At 33.4% G+C, this 23,468-nt stretch overlaps 1 protein-coding gene across 4 annotated transcripts in view; it reads right to left on the bottom strand.

The window, feature by feature from the left end:
* The window catches only part of LOC131430372 (myosin light chain kinase, smooth muscle-like), a 1,014,414-nt gene that overhangs the window by 575,099 nt on the left and 415,847 nt on the right, over positions 1-23,468 (bottom strand). For 2 of the 4 annotated variants that reach the window (XM_058595295.1, XM_058595296.1), the window contains one exon: positions 14,851-15,612. The exons of the other annotated variants lie outside the window; for them this stretch is intronic. In XM_058595295.1, coding sequence (XP_058451278.1) covers positions 14,851-15,612 — 762 coding nt within the window. The remainder of the gene's footprint in view (positions 1-14,850; positions 15,613-23,468) is intronic. 4 annotated transcript variants of the gene reach the window in all.

Below are 23,468 nucleotides of genomic sequence, written 5' to 3'. Positions count from 1 at the left end.
GTGCTGCCCGGTGGTAAAGGTTTGACAATTTTCGATCTTGGAAAAGCACCATAGGGGGGAGTACATGAAATTTCCAAAATCGAAAATTTTTTTTGATGCCGAAACTCTTAAAACTACATGAAACATCGAAATTTAGTGTCAATCAACTTTCTGGGACTTAGAAAAATTTTCATATAAGTCCCAAAAAGTCGACTTTTTCAAAATTTTTTTTTTCGATATGACACTAAATCTCGACGTTTCATGCAATTCTAAGCCTTTTGGCATCAAAAATTTTTTTTCGATTTCGAAAATTTCATGTACTCCCCCCTATGGTATTTTACAAGATATATGAAAATTCCACTAAGTGGACTAAGAAGGCTTGTTGCCTTTCTCTATAGAAAGGTATTAGAATTGCTGGAAAAACCGACTTTCGAACGGAGCCTCGGAGACCCATAGTGTTATATACCATTCGACTCAGTTCGTCGAGATCGGAAAATGTCTGTGTGTGTGTGTGTGTATGTGTGTGTATGTGTGTATGTGTGTGCACTTTTCGAAGATATTTGAACGCGCTCAATTTTCTCAGAGATGGCTGAACCGATTTTAACAAACTTGGGCTCTTTTTAAAGCTACTGTCGAGACATTGATCAAGTTCGAAGATCAAATGGCTGTGACTTTTGGTTCCGGAGATATGATTGTATAAGTGACGTAACCGACAAAAAGCGTTGTATTTGAACGCACTCAATTTTCTCAGAGATGGCTGAACCGATTTTAACAAACTTGGGCTCGTTTGAAAGCTACTATCGAACCATTGATCAAGTTCGAAGATCAAATGGCTGTGACTTTTAGTTCCGGAGATATGATTGTATAAGTGACGTAACCGACAAAAAGCGTTGTATTTGAACGCGCTCAATTTTCTCAGAGATGGCACAACCGATTTTAACAAACTTGGGCTCGTTTGAAAGCTACTGTCGGGCCACTGATCAAGTTCGAAGATCAAATGGTTGTGACTTTTGGTTCCAGATATATGATTGTATAAGTGACGTAACCGACAAAACACGTTGATTTTTACCGCTCTTATATATATAAGGGTGCCAAAATTTTGGGATCACCTCTATTTTCGTTAAGTTCTAGTGCTCAAAAGTTTAAGCACCTCGAAAAAAGCCTTCATGCAAAATTTGACCTAAATCGGACATGCTTAAAGGGTGCTGCCCGGTGGTAAAGGTTTGACAATTTTCGATCTTGAAAAAGCACCATAGGGGGGAGTACATGAAATTTCCAAAATCGAAAATTTTTTTGATGCCAAAACTCTTAAAACTGCATAAAACATCAAAATTTAGTGTCAATCAACTTTCTGGGACTTAGAAAAATTTTCATATAAGTCCCAAAAAGTCGACTTTTTCAAAATTTTTTTTTCGATATGTCACTAAATCTCGACGTTTCATGCAATTCTAAGCCTTTTGGCATCAAAAATTTTTTTTCGATCTCGAAAATTTCATGTACTTCCCCCTATGGTGATTTTTCAAGATATATGAAAATTTCACTAAGTGGACTAAGAAGGATTTTGCCTTTCTCTATAGAAAGGTATTAGAATTGCTGGAAAAACCGACTTTCGAACGGAGCCTCGGAGACCCATAGTGTTATATACCATTCGACTCAGTTCGTCGAGATCGGAAAATGTCTGTGTGTGTGTGTGTGTGTGTGTGTGTGTGTATGTGTGTGTGTGTGTATGTGTGTGCACTTTTCGAAGATATTTGAACGCGCTCAATTTTCTCAGAGATGGCTGAACCGATTTGAACAAACTTGGGCTCGTTTGAAAGCTACTGTCGGGCCATTGATCAAGTTCGAAGATCAAATGGCTGTGATTTTTGGTTCCGGGGATATGATTCTATAAGTGACGTAACCGACAAAAAGCGTTGTATTTGAACGCGCTCAATTTTCTCAGAGATGGCTGAACCGATTTGAACAAACTTGGGCTCGTTCGAAAGCTACTGTCGGGCCATTGATCAAGTTCGAAGATCAAATGGCTGTGATTTTTGGTTCCGGAGATATGATTCTATAAGTGACGTAACCGACAAAAAGCGTTGTATTTGAACGCGCTCAATTTTCTCAGAGATGGCTGATCCGATTTCAACAAACTTGGGCTCGTTTGAAAGCTACTGTCGTGCCATTGATCAAGTTCGAAGATCAAATGGTTGTGACTTTTGGTTCCAGAAATATGATTGTATAAGTGACGTAACCGACAAAACACGTTGATTTTTACCGCTCTTGTATATATAAGGGTGCCAAAATTTTGGGATCAACTCTATTTTCGTAAAGTTCTAGTGCTCAAAAGTTTAAGCACCTCGAAAAAAGCCTTCATGCAAAATTTGACCTAAATTGGACATGCTTAAGGGGTGCTGCCCGGTGGTAAAGGTTTGACAATTATCGATCTTGAAAAAGCACCATAGGGGGGAGTACATGAAATTTCCAAAATAAAAAATTTTTTTTGATGCCAAAACTCTTAAAACTGCATAAAACATCGAAATTTAGTGTTATCCCGAAAAAATTTGTTTTTGAAAAAATCAACTTTCTGGGACTTAGAAAAATTTTCATATTTTTTCTAAGTCCCAAAAAGTCGACTTTTTCAAAAAAATTTTTTTTCGAGATGACACTAAATCTCGACGTTTCATGCAATTCTAAGCCTTTTGGCATCAAAAATTTTTTTTCGATTTCGAAAATTTCATGTACTCCCCCCTATGGTGATTTTTCAAGATATATGAAAATTTCACTAAGTGGACTAAGAAGGCTTTTTTTATTTTAGATTAGCATCACTGTTCTCATACAAATAGGCAACGCAAATGTCAAGCACTAGTTTGGAAAAATGATGCTGACTGTGTGACATAAACACTGAAGCATGCTTTTGTGAACTACTCGAATCAATCTGAATCAATTGGTGTCAAAATTAGTATCCAAAATTATTTAATAAAAGTATGAAACATATTTTCATGAGACTGTTATGAAAGAAGAGAAAGGCATTATCACACCACTAGGTGGATTAAGAAGGGTTTTGCCTTTCTCTATAGAAAGGTATTAGAATTGCTGGAAAAACCGACTTTCGAACGGAGCCTCGGAGACCCATAGTGTTATATACCATTCGACTCAGCTCGACGAGATCGGAAAATGTCTGTGTGTGTGTGTGTGTGTGTGTGTATGTGTGTATGTGTGTATGTGTGTGCACTTTTCGAAGATATTTGAACGCGCTCAATTTTCTCAGAGATGGCTCAACCGATTTTAACAAACTTGGGCTCGTTTGAAAGCTACTATCGGGGCATTGATCAAGTTCGAAGATAAAATGGCTGTGACTTTTGGTTCCGGAGATATGATTGTATAAGTGACGTAACCGACAAAAAGCGTTGTATTTGAACGCGCTCAATTTTCTCAGAGATGGCTGAACCGATTTGAACAAACTTGGACTCGTTTGAAAGCTACTGGCGGGCCATTGATCAAGTTCGAAGATCAAATGGTTGTGACTTTTGGTTCCGGAGATATGATTGTATAAGTGACGTAACCGACAAAAAGCGTTGTATTTGAACGCGCTCAATTTTCTCAGAGATGGCTGATCCGATTTTAACAAACTTGGGCTCGTTTGAAAGCTACTGTCGGGCCGTTGATCAAGTTCGAAGATCAAATGGTTGTGACTTTTGGTTCCAGATATATGATGGTATAAGTGACGTAACCGACAAAACACGTTGATTTTTACCGCTCTTGTATATATAAGGGTGCCAAAATTTTGGGATCAACTCTATTTTCGTAAAGTTCTAGTGCTCAAAAGTTTAAGCACCTCGAAAAAAGCCTTCATGCAAAATTTGACCTAAATCGGACATGCTTAAGGGGTGCTGCCCGGTGGTAAAGGTTTGACAATTATCGATCTTGAAAAAGCACCATAGGGGGGAGTACATGAAATTTCCAAAATCGAAAATTTTTTTTGATGCCAAAACTCTTAAAACTGCATAAAACATCGAAATTTAGTGTCATCTCAAAAAAAAATTTTTTTGAAAAAATCAACTTTCTGGGACTTAGAAAAATTTTCATATTTTTTCTAAGTCCCAAAAAGTCGATATTTTCAAAAAATTTTTTTTTCGAGATGACACTATATTTTGACGTTTCATGCAATTCTAAGCCGTTTGGCATCAAAAATTTTTTTTCGATTTCGAAAATTTCATGTACTCCCCCCTATGGTGATTTTTCAAGATATATGAAAATCCCACTAAGTGGACTAAGAAGGCTTTTTGCCTTTCTCTATAGAAAGGTATTAGAATTGCTGGAAAAACCGACTTTCGAACGGAGCCTCGGAGACCCATAGTGTTATATACCATTCGACTCAGTTCGTCGAGATCGGAAAATGTCTGTGTGTGTGTGTGTGTGTGTGTGTGTATGTGTGTGCACTTTTCGAAGATATTTGAACGCGCTCAATTTTCTCAGAGATGGCTGAACCGATTTGAACAAACTTGGGCTCGTTTGAAAGCTACTGTCGGGCCATTGATCAAGTTCGAAGATCAAATGGCTGTGATTTTTGGTTCCGGGGATATGATTCTATAAGTGACGTAACCGACAAAAAGCGTTGTATTTGAACGCGCTCAATTTTCTCAGAGATGGCTGAACCGATTTGAACAAACTTGGGCTCGTTCGAAAGCTACTGTCGGGCCATTGATCAAGTTCGAAGATCAAATGGCTGTGATTTTTGGTTCCGGAGATATGATTCTATAAGTGACGTAACCGACAAAAAGCGTTGTATTTGAACGCGCTCAATTTTCTCAGAGATGGCTGATCCGATTTCAACAAACTTGGGCTCGTTTGAAAGCTACTGTCGTGCCATTGATCAAGTTCGAAGATCAAATGGTTGTGACTTTTGGTTCCAGAAATATGATTGTATAAGTGACGTAACCGACAAAACACGTTGATTTTTACCGCTCTTGTATATATAAGGGTGCCAAAATTTTGGGATCAACTCTATTTTCGTAAAGTTCTAGTGCTCAAAAGTTTAAGCACCTCGAAAAAAGCCTTCATGCAAAATTTGACCTAAATTGGACATGCTTAAGGGGTGCTGCCCGGTGGTAAAGGTTTGACAATTATCGATCTTGAAAAAGCACCATAGGGGGGAGTACATGAAATTTCCAAAATAAAAAATTTTTTTTGATGCCAAAACTCTTAAAACTGCATAAAACATCGAAATTTAGTGTTATCCCGAAAAAATTTGTTTTTGAAAAAATCAACTTTCTGGGACTTAGAAAAATTTTCATATTTTTTCTAAGTCCCAAAAAGTCGACTTTTTCAAAAAAAAATTTTTTCGAGATGACACTAAATCTCGACGTTTCATGCAATTCTAAGCCTTTTGGCATCAAAAATTTTTTTTCGATTTCGAAAATTTCATGTACTCCCCCCTATGGTGATTTTTCAAGATATATGAAAATTTCACTAAGTGGACTAAGAAGGCTTTTTTTATTTTAGATTAGCATCACTGTTCTCATACAAATAGGCAACGCAAATGTCAAGCACTAGTTTGGAAAAATGATGCTGACTGTGTGACATAAACACTGAAGCATGCTTTTGTGAACTACTCGAATCAATCTGAATCAATTGGTGTCAAAATTAGTATCCAAAATTATTTAATAAAAGTATGAAACATATTTTCATGAGACTGTTATGAAAGAAGAGAAAGGCATTATCACACCACTAGGTGGATTAAGAAGGGTTTTTTTAGATTAGCATCACTGTTCTCATACAAATAAACAACGCAAATGTCAAGCACTAGTTTGAAAAAAATTAAGCTGACTGTGTGACATAAACACTGAAGCATGCTTTTGTGAACTACTCGAATCAATCTGAATCAATTGCTGTCGAAATTAGTATCCAAAATTATTTAATAAAAGTATGAAACATATTTTCATGAGACTGTTATGAAAGAAGAGAAAGGCATTATCACACCACTAGGTGGATTAAGAAGGGTTTTTAGATTAGCATCACTGATTACAAATAGGCAACGCAAATGTCAAGCACTAATTTGGACTGAAGCATGCTTTTGTGAATCAATCTGAATCAATTAGTTTCGAAATTAGTATCCAAAATTATTTAATAAAATTATGAAATACATTTTCATGAGACTGTTATGAAAGAAGAGAAAGGCATTATCACACAACTAGGTGGATTAAGAAGGGTTTTTAGATCAGCATCACTGTTCTCATACAAATAAACAACGTAAATGTCAAGCACTAGTTTGGAAAAATGATGCTGACTGTGTGACATAAACACTGAAGGATGCTTTTGTGAACTACTGGAATCAATCTGAATCAATTGGTGTCAAAATTAGTATCCAAAATTATTTAATAAAAGTATGAAACATATTTTCATGAGACTGTTATGAAAGAAGAGAAAGGCATTATCACACCACTAGGTGGATTAAGAAGGGTTTTGCCTTTCTCTATAGAAAGGTATTAGAATTGCTGGAAAAACCGACTTTCGAACGGAGCCTCGGAGACCCATAGTGTTATATACCATTCGACTCAGCTCGACGAGATCGGAAAATGTCTGTGTGTGTGTGTGTGTGTGTGTATGTGTGTGTGTATGTGTGTGCACTTTTCGAAGATATTTGAACGCGCTCAATTTTCTCAGAGATGGCTCAACCGATTTTAACAAACTTGGGCTCGTTTGAAAGCTACTGTCGGGCCATTGATCAAGTTCGAAGATCAAATGGCTGTGAGTTTTGGTTCCGGAGATATGATTGTATAAGTGACGTAACCGACAAAAATCGTGCTATTTGAACGCGCTCAATTTTCTCAGAGATGGCTGAACCGATTTTAACAAACTTGGGCTCGTTTGAAAGCTACTGTCGGACCATTGATCAAGTTCGAAGATCAAATGGCTGTGAGTTTTGGTTCCGGAGATATGATTGTATAAGTGACGTAACCGACAAAAATCGTGCTATTTGAACGCGCTCAATTTTCTCAGAGATGGCTGATCCGATTTTAACAAACTTGGGCTCGTTTGAAAGCTACTGTCGGGCCGTTGATCAAGTTCGAAGATCAAATGGTTGTGACTTTTGGTTCCAGATATATGGTGGTATAAGTGACGTAACCGACAAAACACGTTGATTTTTACCGCTATATATATAAATAAGGGTGCCAAAATTTTGGGATCAACTCTATTTTCGTAAAGTTCTAGTGCTCAAAAGTTTAAGCACCTCGAAAAAAGCCTTCATGCAAAATTTGACCTAAATCGGACATGCTTAAGGGGTGCTGCCCGGTGGTAAAGGTTTGGCAATTTTCGATCTTGAAAAAGCACCATAGGGGGGAGTACATGAAATTTCCAAAATCGAAAATTTTTTTTGATGCCAAAACTCTTAAAACTGCATAAAACATCGAAATTTAGTGCCATCTCAAAAAAAAATTTTTTTGAAAAAATCAACTTTCTGGGACTTATAAAAATTTTCATATTTTTTCTAAGTCCCAAAAAGTCGATTTTTTCAAAAAATTTTTTTTTCAAGATGACACTAAATCTCGACGTTTCATGCAATTCTAAGCCTTTTGGCATCAAAAATTTTTTTTCGATTTCGAAAATTTCATGTACTCCCCCCTATGGTGATTTTTCAAGATATATGAAAACATCACTAAGTGGACTAAGAAGGCTTTTTTTAGATTAGCATCACTGTTCTCATACAAATAGGCAACGCAAATGTCAAGCACTAGTTTGGAAAAATGATGCTGACTGTGTGACATAAACACTGAAGCATGCTTTTGTGAACTACTCGAATCAATCTGAATCAATTGGTGTTAAAATTAGTATCCAAAATTATTTAATAAATTATGAAACATATTTTCATGAGACTGTTATGAAAGAAGAGAAAGGCATTATCACACCACTAGGTGGATTAAGAAGGGTTTTTTAGATTAGCATCACTGATTACAAATAAGCAACGCAAATGTCAAGCACTAACTTGGAAAAATGATGCTGACTGTGTGACTTAAACACTGAAGCATGCTTTTGTGAACTACTCGAATCAATCTGAATCAATTAGTTTCGAAATTAGTATCCGAAATTATTTAATAAAATTATGAAATACATTTTCATGAGACTGTTATGAAAGAAGAGAAAGGCATTATCACACCACTAGGTGGATTAAGAAGGGTTTTAGATTAGCATCACTGTTCTCATACAAATAAACAACGCAAATGTCAAGCACTAGTTTGGAAAAATGATGCTGACTGTGTGACATAAACACTGAAGCATGCTTTTGTGAACTACTCGAATCAATCTGAATCAATTGGTGTCAAAATTAGTATCCAAAATTATTTAATAAAAGTATGAAACATATTTTCATGAGACTGTTATGAAAGAAGAGAAAGGCAAATGTCAAGCACTAACTTGGAAAAATGATGCTGACTGTGTGACATAAACACTGAAGCATGCTTTTGTGAACTACTCGAATCAATCTGAATCAATTAGTTTCGAAATTAGTATCCGAAATTATTTAATAAAATTATGAAATACATTTTCATGAGACTGTTATGAAAGAAGAGAAAGGCATTATCACACCACTAGGTGGATTAAGAAGGGTTTTAGATTAGCATCACTGTTCTCATACAAATAAACAACGCAAATGTCAAGCACTAGTTTGGAAAAATGATGCTGACTTTGTGACATAAACACTGAAGCATGCTTTTGTGAACTACTCGAATCAATCTGAATCAATTGGTGTCAAAATTAGAATCCAAATTTATTTAATAAAAGTATGAAACATATTTTCATGAGACTGTTATGAAAGAAGAGAAAGGCATTATCACACCACTAGGTGGATTAAGAAGGGTTTTATTGCTCCGGTTACTGGGAGATTCGAACGCTGAAAATTTTTTAAAGCACGTGATTTGGTACATTATTAACACTCCAAATATCAAGCCTGTTGGAAAGTTGGAACGGTTACTTCGATCTGTCATAGCTCAACTGTTTTTCAACGAATCTTAATAAATTTTACACCCACGAATTTTGTGTAGTTCGTAAATTGAATCCAACCTTTTGTAGCAGACCGTTTTTTTTCGTTCCAGGTTTTTTTTCACGCGCCCAAAATGCCCTATCTGCTTAATTTCTACTGGTAGCTCAGAAAGTTAGCTACAACGTATATATAGGAAAAAATTACATATTCACGTCTCTAACACAACCAAATAAAACGAAAGAAAGAATCTATGATCGTTCTCTCTGTTGCACTGTAGTTGTTTTTATACTCTAGCTTTCAACGCGACTCAACTAGTATATAGTAGTATGTATGCGAGACAGTAATTCTTCAGAAACACACTAACACAGTTACGATAGCGTCGCGTAGGATGTATGCTTAGTAGATTTGTTAGAGAATCGCATGACACAAAATCATTTTATGACTTAGGGAAGCACATGAGTTCGCATCATTTTGCGAATCCTCCGAAATAATAGCTATTTTAACAAACCGAAAAATTCAGAAAACTATATAGAAACCGCATATTTCGAAACTTGAGAAATCCCATAAAAGTAATCATATTTCTCATCAAGTCTGTTCACGACCAGACTATGAATTCCTACACAAGCATTGTATAAGAAATCTCTACCGTCAACTAATATAAATCACGAAACAAACAAGTATAATTTTCCCAAAAAATAGATTTCTTAGTCATCATGATCACAATAGCGCAAACCATTTTTTCGAATACTAAACTACTGTTCACATTATCGAATACTTTTTGATAAACCAAGCAATGTTGAGGAAGATACACTGCTCTTAAATTATCACACACAAGCTTTTATCAATCTTCTAACCAGTTTGTAAACCCTCGAAAAAACGATCTTAATAAATCAACAAAATCAAGATTACAGGAATTGCCAACCCAGAATTGCACACCAACGTCACCAAGTGAGAAAAAATTTTACAACTGTTTACACTATTTAATCTGTTTTACCTCCTTTACTTTCTTTCCGAAAACACCGCAAATCTATATCATCAGGTTTTAGAGATATAACATAATAAATTTTATGTGATCACAATAGCGCCATTCTGTGGGAAGGTTCTAAACTAACATAGTTTTCATAATTCATTCCTAACAACTTTCCAACAAACAAAACCGCTCTATATCCTTAAGTTCTTTTTATAAGAACAAAATTCTGATAATTAATATTTGTATTCAAGCACACTAGCTACATCTGATGGAGTAAGTCCGAGTTAATACTTTTGCTGTTTGACAAACTCCCGAATTCCCGCATTCTTCGAAATACTATAATTTGTGAGTTACAAATCGTTTTGTCTGTATTAAGCAAATGATTTATATCATGCATTTTTCGAAGCGCCCCTAGCGGAGCAGTTCTTAACTAATTGTCTGTCAAACTACACTAAATTGTTGGTCTAAGTATCTACAACAAGTTTGCCGAAGATTGTATAGCTCTATCTGTCGACCGAAGCGAGATAATCGTTCACAGCCCCAATCAGTCGAAATCCCATATGCTCTGGGTCCCGTTTATCGCGATTATCCGGCAATAACGAATCCGGCAACAACGAATACCGGCAAAACCGAATCCGCGTTGTACGAAACCCCACTGTAATTCCAGCACCGGTATGGCCGCCAATGTCGTACAAACTCTAATAGTTTTTATTCAAATCTTGAAGATTTTATACGTTTTTGTCATCGTACTCTAAACGACGATTTAAATTTTTGATGTATGCAGTAATTTTTGGTTGGACCATAAGACCTTTTGTTTGACCCATAGATTGGGAATAACGGTTTTGAGTCCAATTTACAAATGTTTTAACGGTTTTTGTTTCGCCAGTTCAAGTGATGGTGTACAATATTTAACACACTTTACCCTATAACTCCGGAACCGGAAGGCGGATTCGAATGAAATTCATGAATTTCATATGATACCGTGATACCTTTCATTTGAAACTAAGTTTGTGGAAATCGGTCAATCCATCGCTTAGAAAAGTGAGTGAGATCCATTTATTAAAATATGACCACATTATATATATATATATATATATATATATATATATATATATATATATATATATATATATATATATATATATATATATATATATATATATATAAATATATATATATATATATATATATATATATATATATATATATATATATATATATATATATATATATATATATATATATATATATATATATATATATATATATACATATATATATATATATATATATATATATATATATATATATATATATATATATATATATATATATATATATATATATATATATATATATATATATATATATATATATATATATATATATATATGTGTGTGTGGCTGATGGCGCTCACCACACGATTATGTTGAGGCTCATCTGAACCCTACGTTGTGTTTAAATTGTACGGAAATGTGAAGTCTGAGACGGCTTCCAACTTAAGTCTGGGATGGCTTTCATGCAGCTGGGGACACTACGGAACACTTAAGCACGATACAAATGAATTGGTGCTCATTTATTCTCAGTTGTCTAATTGAACTTTACGTAACGAAGCCTGGGACGACTTGCGTGCGGATAGGGACACCAAGGACACTTTGGATACATTAAGCCATAGGACGGCTTTCGTACGGATAGGGACACCGTGAAAGACTTCGGATGTGATTTAACAAACTGGTACGCGTTTATTCTTGGTTAACTGACTAATATATTTTACTGAACTAGAACAACACTTGGACGGCATCGAATTACGACTACGACAATCACGACGAATATAACGCAAACTTAATGTACTATCGCAGTACTGTAGTACTGTAGTACCGTAATACCACAGTACCGCAATACTTTAATAAAACAGTATCGTAATACCGTAATAGAACAGTATCGCACCTCATCTGATCTACACTGTCCTTATATAATCTGCGTACATTATTATATGAACGAAATTTGTTTCTAGCGGAAAGCATTTTAGGTACAATATGCCGGAAAGCCTATATCGCAGACGAATGTTATCGCAAACTATCTACCAATAATAAAACTGCTCGAATAATAACGTTGATCGATTTCTACTTCATGTACAGTGAAGCTCACTTAACTTGTCTTCTGTTAAAGATACAAAAATTCATCCAAGACATGAAATGTGCGTCTTTTCCTTAGCTTTCAAAGGGTTTAACTCAATCTTGGCGCATTTTGCTCGGATACGGACTTAACTTGTCGACACATGTCGCGCCACAGATCGAATCTCAACTTTGTCAGTTTATTGCTAGCAACGTTTCAGGCAGAAAACGAGTCAAATTGAGACAACGGAATACGAATACTCCAGTTTTTAGCTAAACAGTTAAAATTCTCATTCTTTCCGATTTAGTTGCATCTTTAGCATAAAATTTTTGTTTCAATTCGATAAGATAACCGGAAAGCAAATATGGTTCATTCTAAAAAGGCAATTAACATTTTAAAATTTGAGAAATGCAATGTTATAATGTAAGTAAATGTAAGAATTACTTCTGTATAGTCGCTGAATATAGATACATTGTCATCATTGTCATCAGTCTCAGAGGATTCAGAATAATTCAGAATTCTGTGATCATTAGTGCATCAGCAGAATTTTCCCTCACAGCTGAATAATGAAAATTGCATAATTTTCGCAAGTTTTCCGAAATTGTATGCCATCATTATTTTAATACTCACGTGAATCCTTTGCCCCAATTTTAATAGTTTTCTGCCTACGCAAACAAACAACGCAACAAATGTTTTTGATTTTTGCTAACATGAGTCTCAAAATTAAGTGGATTGCAGCAACGATTTTTGATTTTTGAATTCATTTTTACACCGCGATCTAAACTGAAACGTTGCTTACAATAAACTGACGAAATTATGATTCGATCCTTGGCGCAACATGTGTCGACAAGTTAAAGGCGTATTAGGCCGATCCAACCGATCCGAGCTCTCCGGCCTTGACTTTTTTTCTGCTTCGGCTATGGTTGAGCTGCACACAGCTGCTTGTGCAGCTCAGTCATGAAAGTATTGATCTTTCCACTCTGAAACTTTGCCAAGATTGAGTTAAACCCCTAAGGCTTCTTTATTCAACAAAAAAAACCTACTTTAATCCACCTTGTGGTGTAATGATACCTTTCTCATATTACTCATCACATCATAAATATAACCATGAAATTCGCAAAAACAACTGTTTATTGAATAGAAATAGGATAATTTGTTCGGATCTAATCTCACAAACTCTATAAATCCTGTTTAACCTGTAGTTCCGGAACCGGAAGTAGTATTTAGGAATTCCGTATAAAACTGTAAGACTTTTCCTTTGAACCTATAAGTTTGTGGAAATCGATGTGGCCATCTTGTAGGAAAGCGAGTGAGACCATTTTGCAGTTTTTGATCACTATTTCCAATTCTTTCGAAACCGGATTCAGATAAACGGAATAGCCGAAGTTGGTTCGTTTACTACCAACAAATATGACCTACAAATTGCATGAATTAGCTGCATAGCTGCATAAAACATTATTATTATTATTATTATTATTATTATTATTATTATTATTATTATTATTATTATTATTATTCTTATTATTATTATTATTATTATTATTCTTATTATTATTATTATTATTATTATTATTATTATTATTATTATTATTATTATTATTATTATTATTATTATTATTATTATTATTATTATTATTATTATTATTATTATTATTATTATTATTATTATTATTATTATTATTATTATTATTATTATTATTATTATTATTATTATTATTATTATTATTATTATTATTATTATTATTATTATTATTATTATTATTATTATTATTATTATTATTATTATTATTATTATTATTATTATTATTATTATTATTATTATTATTATTATTATTATTATTATTATTATTATTATTATTATTATTATTATTATTATTATTATTATTATTATTATTATTATTATTATTATTATTATTATTATTATTATTATTATTATTATTATTATTATTATTATTATTATTATTATTATTATTATTATTATTATTATTATTATTATTATTATTATTATTATTATTATTATTATTATTATTATTATTATTATTATTATTATTATTATTATTATTATTATTATTATTATTATTATTATTATTATTATTATTATTATTATTATTATTATTATTATTATTATTATTATTATTATTATTATTATTATTATTATTATTATTATTGTTATTATTATTATTATTATTATTATTATTATTATTATTATTATTATTATTATTATTATTATTATTATTATTATTATTATTATTATTATTATTATTATTATTATTATTATTATTATTATTATTATTATTATTATTGACATCACTACACAACGTGTACGAAATAGAACAAAGCACGCATCGTTTGTTTTGTGTTTCCTTTTTCTTTTGGTGTGGCTTTGAAAGCTAAGGAAAAGACGCACATTGCATGTCTTGGATGAATTTTGGTATTTTTATTAGATTTTACAGTATAGGCTGTTGATAAAAGGCTCTTTTTTAAAAACGCGAAATTTCAAAACATCATATCTCAAAAATTTCACGTACCATATTGAAATAAAAACATACGTGTAGAATATTTTTGAGTTCTTTCCTGAAAAAAATAGTTAGGTGAACAAAAAAAGGTATATATATATATATATATATATATATATATATATATATATATATATATATATATATATATATATATATATATATATATATATATATATATATATATATATACATATATATATATATATATATATATATATATATATATATATATATATATATATATATATATATATATATATATGTGTGTGTGTGTATTGAATGTAAGTCCCGGTTTAAGATATTACCTAGAATTGTGGTTACGAATATTGGTGGGTCATATCTGATGTATGGATTTTTATATACAGTTACTGTTGATTTTGATACTATTTCTCCAGCGTAGTTTTTAGCTACTATTTTATAATTTCCAGCATCTTCTGTTGTTACATTTAAAATTTCTAATGTCACTTTTCCATCTCGTCGAAGCTGTTGTCGATATTTTCTACCTTGGATGAGTAAAATGCCATCTTTATACCACATGAATTGAGGGTATTTACCATCAACGTAGCATGTAAATTTTATATTCGTCCCTTCAAGAACAATTTTGTTCTTAAGATGAGTGATGAAGCGTAGTTTGTAGTCGTAATGGTATTCTTTTTCGTGACGATTTCGTTCTTCTGACCATTTGATGAGATTAATGTCCTTAGAATCATATTCGCAGTCTTTTGTGTTTAAATGGCGACTCCGAATTGGTTTATCTTTCTTCTTGTGCATTTCATCTTCATATAGCTTGATCACTTCATCGTCACTGTTCCTCCAATTAAGATAATAAACCGAATCAGTTGTTTCAACATCATTACTAGCTCGGCATACGTATCTTCCGCTGTCTTCTTTTTGTGGTTGAAATATTGTGAGTTTTTGTCTTCCATCTCCCCATTTTTGGAAGAAGTATTTAGTTGCGTCATTTTCATGCATAAATGTTCCATTTATGATCCAAATTACATGTGGCATTGGATCTCCTCTTACTGTACATTCTAAGTGTAACTCATCTTTAATAGGATTATAATATTCTGAAATTTAAATGATATTATCATCAACCCTTTTTATACTAAATGATAAACAACTGCACCATTATGCAACCAAAGCCAATTTTATTGATACAAAATAAAAAAATACACGGGCCAAATTTCGATTCTAGATATGAGCAAATCGAGTCATGAATTCATGATTTGGGTAAAAGAGTATATTTTCATTTCAATGATAATACATTCAGTTTTAAATTATGAAGATTTCAAATACGATATATGGAACGATGTGATAAACATATTTTTTATGCGATTTTTACTAATGTCTCAAATGCTATGCATTCGAATAAAATACAGTAACAAGCAATGCGATTTTTTTAAATCTGAATTATAGTTATGTTGTTCCAAAAATATTTTTTTTACAAAAATCGTCTTGTTTCAAATATTTAGGAGGATCGATACAACCTATATTCAGGGGCGGCAAGTTCCATGAAAAAGGGGGGGGGGTGTCACAACAAATTATTACTACAGATCATTAAACTAATTCGAAAGTGGTAAAGTATAGCACATTTCACATTGTAGTAAATTAGTTTCAAAATTGTAGTAACTTAGTCAAGAAATATTAACATTGCGGAGGCAAACTACGGGGATAACAGTAAAAAGCGTTATACCACAAGATATTTGTAGAAAATTTTCAAATATTTATTCCAGTTCCCAAAATATTGGGAGGGCATGGCCATTCTAATAAATCTTTTAGAATCAGGACAAAAAAGGGCTTTGCCCCACCATAGCTGCCGCGCCTGCCTGTATTGTTATATCAACGAAACAAATCAAACAAAGGGGTCAAACGAGGTAATGGTGGTCCAAATTTAGAGTCGAATTTATTTTTCGGTTTTCGCTAGCTAATGTTCTTCCAACAGCCAAATCAAATTTATAAGATTACATAGAAATATATTTATGAAAATTGTAACGCTGATGTTAGTCAAATGAAAGGCAAAGCCATGGGTAGTCTTTTACGATATCAGTTCTCTGTTCATTATCTTTATGTTATCGATTCTTTGTGTACTGGTTGGTAAAAAACACAATTTCATATTATGAAATGAAAAATATGCCACAGGATTATATTAAGTAGTTCTTGTTTTCTTATGTCTACTTTTTGCCTTACCATCCTTTAAGCAAAATCACTTGAAGCAGAAGGTTCAAAGTGATATACGGTTAGAAAATTGAAATTACGAATTTTGAATGAAATGTATTCCTCAAGTAACGAATTTTCTGACCATCATTGATTTTCATGGATTCAAACCATGACCATCATTAATGCTCATGGTTTGAATCCGTCTGATAGGGCAATTATATTGACTTCATGAGAAGTTGAAATAATTGGTTTCATAAGCAGTAAGGGATTTCTTTCCATGCAAGCATTGCAGAATAATATATAAAAAGTTGTTCACCCATAATCGAAAAAAATATACTGTGATAGATTTTACGAATGTCATTCTCCGTAATCAACCTTTTGTAACATAATGTGTTATCACAAATAGAAAACTGTTTTATTCCACATAGCGATGTAAAAATGCCTTTCTTATTGAAACATAAACATTTCACCAGAAATCGATGCAAATTTCATGTTGGAGATTTTGACAAACTGTTTTTGAAAATGGAATCCGGAGACTGTCACAGTAGTCATGTAAAATTCAAATAGTTTTCAAAATCTGCTACTGTAACACATGGATCAATAAGTCCCGAGACTAAAGCAGAGATGGCGCTCGTAGTAAACCAGTAACCACGTCTTTCTAGAGTACTAACCTTTGCTTGAAACGGGTCAAAATTTTAAGTCGATCCGACCAGAAACAGCTGAGTTATCAAGGTTGGAGTAAAGTCGTTTTGTAGTTTGTTTTAAAAATGGAAAAAACCGAGTTTCGTGTTTTGATAAAACATTGTTTTTAAATGGGTAAAAACACCGTGCAAGCGAAACAATTGATTGAAAAATGTTATCCGCACTTCCCGCCTGCCTGTATTGTTATATCAACGAAACAAATCAAACAAAGGGGTCAAACGAGGTAATGGTGGTCCAAATTTAGAGTCGAATTTATTTTTCGGTTTTCGCTAGCTAATGTTCTTCACTCAAAATAATAATCACGTTATAGTTACGTGAAAAGTTATGTGAATATTTTCCACCCTACTTTTCACGTAGGTTTTAATGGACTGACATTTAAAAGCTGTTTAATGAATAATCCAATAAAAGTTACGTATTTCATAGGTAAAATGTAATGTACTGCTCATATCACATTTACCTATCAGTTCATATCAAATTTAGATGCCAGAGAATTATTATTTTATATATTGGTTGAAGTCGAAAGGGAGATTCCAGATTTTGATATAAATCTATGAAATGAAAAATGCCATGAAATATAAAACATTTATTTCAGAAAATTGTCATATAATTCCAATGGCTTAAAAAGCAACTAATAACGTCGTGGTATCTCAAATCGACAAGCCTCCAGAAATCGTTTATGTTGTCACTGCCATTCAACCGAAGCCGAAGTCGAGATCCAAGAACTCCCACAACACTACCGATGCAGGTTTAAGTCGCATTACATGGTTCCAGTGTCTCTAGGTTCATACCGACGGCCTGTTTGAAGCATTCGGCAGGAGCGGGTAAACTTCCGGGCTCACGCAGGCACTCGGTCCAGTTGAACACATGGAAACTTTCATACTGGAATGGTCCGGCCGATGGAGTAAAAAATTGTAATTAAATAACTTTTCTCGCAAATATTTACACTACTTACACTTCGAGGGCCACTGCTCGCCATTTTCAAAATCGAGTTTTTCACACTGGAAATTCTCGTAGACTGTTTGACGTTTGGTCAATTCACGTAAACCTTATGTGATGACTCTATTCATTTTAGGGGATGTTCGAATAACATTCATTTCCGTCACGTAAAATATTCAATTTGACATTTGAAACCATTCTACGTGATTTTTCAAGTGAATCGAACGTGAATTTTTATTTGAGTGTTCCAACAGCCAAATCAAATTTATAAGATTACATAGAAATATATTTATGAAAATTGTAACGCTGATGTTAGTCAAATGAAAGGCAAAGCCATGGGTAGTCTTTTACGATATCAGTTCTCTGTTCATTATCTTTATGTTATCGATTCTTTGTGTACTGGTTGGTAAAAAACACAATTTCATATTATGAAATGAAAAATATGCCACAGGATTATTTTAAGTAGTTCTTGTTTTCTTATGTCTACTTTTTGCCTTACCATCCTTTTAGCAAAATCACTTGAAGCAGAAGGTTCAAAGTGATATACGGGTAGAAAATTGGAATTACGAATTTTGAATGAAATGTATTCCTCAAGTAACGAATTTTCTGACCATCATTAATTTTCATGGATTCAAACCATGACCATCATTAATGCTCATGGTTTGAATCCGTCTGATAGGGCAATTATAATGACTTCATGAGAAGCTGAAATAATTGGTTTCATAAGCAGTAAGGGATTTCTTTCCGTGCAAGCATTGCAGAATAATATATAAAAAGTTGTTCACCCATAATCGAAAAAAATATACTGTGATAGATTTTACGAATGTCATTCCCCGTAATCAACCTTTTGTAACATAATGTGTTATCACAAATAGAAAACTGTTTTATTCCACATAGCGATGTAAAAATGCCATTCTTATTGAAACATAAACATTTCACCAGAAATCGATGCAAATTTCATGTTGGAGATTTTGACAAACTGTTTTTGAAAATGGAATCCGGAGACTGTCACAGTAGTCATGTAAAATTCAAATAGTTTCCAAAATCTGCTACTGTAACACATGGATCAATAAGTCCCGAGACTAAAGCAGAGATGGCGCTCGTAGTAAACCAGTAACCACGTCTTTCTAGAGTACTAACCTTTGCTTGAAACGGGTCAAAATTTTAAGTCGATCCGACCAGAAACAGCTGAGTTATCAAGGTTGGAGTAAAGTCGTTTTGTAGTTTGTTTTAAAAATGGAAAAAACCGAGTTTCGTGTTTTGATAAAACATTGTTTTTAAATGGGTAAAAACACCGTACAAGCGAAACAATTGATTGAAAAATGTTATCCGCACTCTTGTCCATCAAAAGCAACGATTTGTCGGTGGTTCGCCGAGTTTAAACGTGGTCGTACCGACACAAATGACGCGGAACGCTCGGGTAGACCTGTGGAAGCCGTTACACTGGAAAGTGTGAGTGAAGTGACAAAAATTGTAATGAAAGATCGTAAAGTGAAGCTCCGTGAGATTACTGAGATGACACAGATATCATATGGAAGTGTATTTACTAACCTTAATGAAAAATTGAAGCATAAAAAAGGGTTTTTTCCAAGTAGGTGCCGCGATTGCTTTCGATGGAACAAAATGCACCCTGCCACAAGTCGATGAAAACAATGGCGAAATTGAACGAATTGGGCTTTGATCTGATTCCCCATACTCGCCAGATTTAGCCCCCAGTGACTACTGGCTCTTTGCTGATCTTAAAAAAATACTTCAGGGAAAAAGATTTGTCACAAATGAGGAGGTCATCGCTTAAACTGAAGCTTATTTTGAAGCGAAAGATAATTTTTTTTATAAACATGGTATTGAAAAATTGGAAAAACGTTGGAACCATTGTATCACCCTAATAGGTGAATATGTTGATGAATAAAAAAAAATTTTGCTAAAAAATATGTTGTTTCCATTGTTAGTCTCGGGATTTATTGATCCATGTGTTAGTATATGAAATTCAAGTTATATAGAATGCAACAATTTTCATTCAATATTATAAAAACCCTGGTGGTGTGATAATGCCTGTCTCTTTCTTCAAAACAGTATTTTTAAATCTTTTTAAATTAATTTTTGACGCCAATTAGTTCAGATTGATTCTAGTAGTTCACAAAAGCATGCTGTAGTGTTTATGTCACATACTCGGCATCGTATCTCAAACCAAGCGCTTGACATTTGCATTTCCTATTTGTATGATGAGAGTGATGCTAATCTAAAAAACTCTTCTTAATCCACCTAGTGGTGTGATAATGCCTTTCTCTTTCTTGAAAACAGTCTCATAAAAATATGTCTTGCTTTCTCATATAGAAAGGTTATGCAATCACTGTGAAAACAGACTTTTGAACCGAGGCCCGGAGGGCCGAGTGTCATATACCATTCGACTCAGTTCGACGTTGAAAATGATAGCATTTTACTTCCTCTCGTTGGGGAGAAACAAACACTTCATTACTTATTCGACAAAATATCCGGTTTAGGTCTTAATCAAATTAATCATATAAAAAATCAGCAAAACTGTTGTTTAGATTTTTTATTTACTAATATTCACGATGATTTCTGTGTAGTAGAATTTCCAACTCCATTGTGGAAAAATGAAGTTTTTCATACAGCAATCGAATTCTACATATTTATACATCAGATTATTAGACCCGACGACTACGAGTATGAGGAGATTCTCGATTATCACTCAGCAAATTATGATAGTATTATTCGTAAGCTAAGAGAAATAGATTTGCCAGAACTCCTTAGAAACGAAGGAAATGTCGAAATTTCTGTCGATATTTTCACACACTACTGTACGACATAATATATGAAGATGTCCCATTGAAGAAAATTAGGCGACAAAATAATTCAAAGTATCCTGTTTGGTATAACGAGCATATTAGAAACCTAAGAAATCGAAAACAAAAAGCTCATAAAAAGTACAAAAGAGAAAATAATAGTGACAATTTATCGAATTACATACACATCAGTGACCAACTAAGTTTAGCAGTTGATACTGCATTCAACTCAAAAACTGAACAGGAAATAATGTCTTGCACAAAAAATTCTTTAGTTATGTTAGAAACAAATTGAAATCAGCAAATTCTCCATCAAGAATGTATCTACAGGAAAACATTGGTTATAACTCACAAGAAATTTGTAATCTTTTCACTAAATTTTTTCAACATATCTACACGAAATTTTTTGAAGATGACCGCGATCGTGAATATTTCAATTTTTTTCCAGAGTTTACTGAAGATTAATGTAAATCAAATCGAAATGCTAGACATAATAGATGCTCTAAACGAACCCAAATTTAGGAAAAAATTAGCATTAGATCTTGCAGCCCCTTTGTGCTGACTTTTTAATAATTCGCCTCAGTCAGGAGTTTTCCGAGATACGTGGAAAAACTCTTCAAAAATGGGAAAAAAGCAGACATATGCAACTATCGGGGGATTGCTATTTTTTCTTGCATTCCGGAACTCTTTGAAGCGATCTTTAATGACAAACTGTTTAGTCAAATAAAAAATTGAATTACTCACATGCAACATGGATTTTTCAAAAGACGTTCCACTACTACTAATTTACTTAAATTCGTCCACCATACCCTGACCGCTATGGACAAGGGAAATTACATTGAAGCTCTTTATACAGATTTCAGCAAAGCATTCGATCGTGTTGAACTACCCATGCTTACAGAAATTTTGAATCTTACCAGGTTTTCTTAAATGGTAGGAATCCTATCTAACAAATCGTCAACAAATTGTAAAATTTAAGGGTAAAAAGTCGAGCCCCATTCACGTCAGTTCCGGGGTCCCCCAGGGATCTTATTTAGGTCCTCTTTTTTACCTTGTTTGTTAACGACATTTCCTTTCTTATAAAAAAAATAAAAATTCTAATATACGCAGACGATATAAAATTATTTTTTGAAACAGAGAAAAGTGAGGATGCCAAGGTTTATCAAGAAGAAATTCTTTCTTTTTATACATGGTGTAACAAAAGTCTTCTTCAACTAAATGTGAAAAAAGTCAGTAGAATAACATTCAGTAAAAAACGAAATACACCTGACTTGATACTTACTCTTGAAAGTCAACCAGTTCAAAAATGCGAAAAAAATAGGGACTTAGGAATAATACTAGATTCTAAACTGACTTTTGTTGACCATTATAATACAATCATAAACAGAGCCAATAACATGCTAGGATTCATAAAACGATTTTGTTACTGTTTTCACGATCCGTATACAATTTAAACATTATACTCGTACATTGCCTATGTTCGGTCAGTACTAGAATACTGTAGCTTAGTTTGGTCACCTTACTTAATCACATGGGTAGATCGAATTGAATCAGTTCAAAAACAATTTTTATTATTTGCACTTCGTAAATTAGGTTGGACAAGACTTCCTCTTCCGTCCTATAAAGCCCGCTGTATGCTGATCAGTATTCAAACATTAAAAGAACGCAGAGAATTTTCAATGGTCTCATTTGTAAATGACGTTGTTTCGAATCGCATAGATTCCAGTCAACTCCTGTCCAAACTGAATTTTACATACCATCTCGGCCTTTAAGAAATCGAAATATTTTTATTACAAACCATCAGCGAACAAACTATGCGAAAAATGGGCCAATAAATCAATTGATGGCTGTATACAACAAGCATTCAGAAGCTGTCGATTTCACTTTGTCAAAAAACAAACTAAAACAATATTATTTCCTGTGCACAAAAGAGTCGACAAGCATATCATCTCGAACTATCGTGGTATTGCGTCAATGAGTGCAGTTTTCAAGTTGTTTGAGTTGATCGTCATAAACTTCATGTTTCGCTGCAGATCACATTACATGATGATGCTGAGTTCCTTCAGGAACAACTTTGTATTATCGGAAACTGGTTTCAGGTCAACAGAATGGTACTTAACGCCTCGAAGTGTTCCATAATTAATGGAACGAAATCTTATAATGTTCAACTATTCGCTTCTCGGTGTTGAGCTACATAGAGTAAGCTGCATCAACGATCTTGGTGTCATACTTGATAGCAAATTAACATTTTGTAAGCACATATCGTACATCGTCTCAAAGACATCCAAGCAACTCGGTTATATCTTCCGAATGACGAAGTCGTT

The sequence above is a fragment of the Malaya genurostris genome, chromosome 2, assembly GCF_030247185.1.
Source record: "Malaya genurostris strain Urasoe2022 chromosome 2, Malgen_1.1, whole genome shotgun sequence".
Lineage (NCBI taxonomy): Eukaryota > Metazoa > Arthropoda > Insecta > Diptera > Culicidae > Malaya > Malaya genurostris.
The sequence above is the reverse complement of the archived record's forward strand: the minus strand, read 5'-3'. Positions and strand labels throughout refer to the sequence as shown.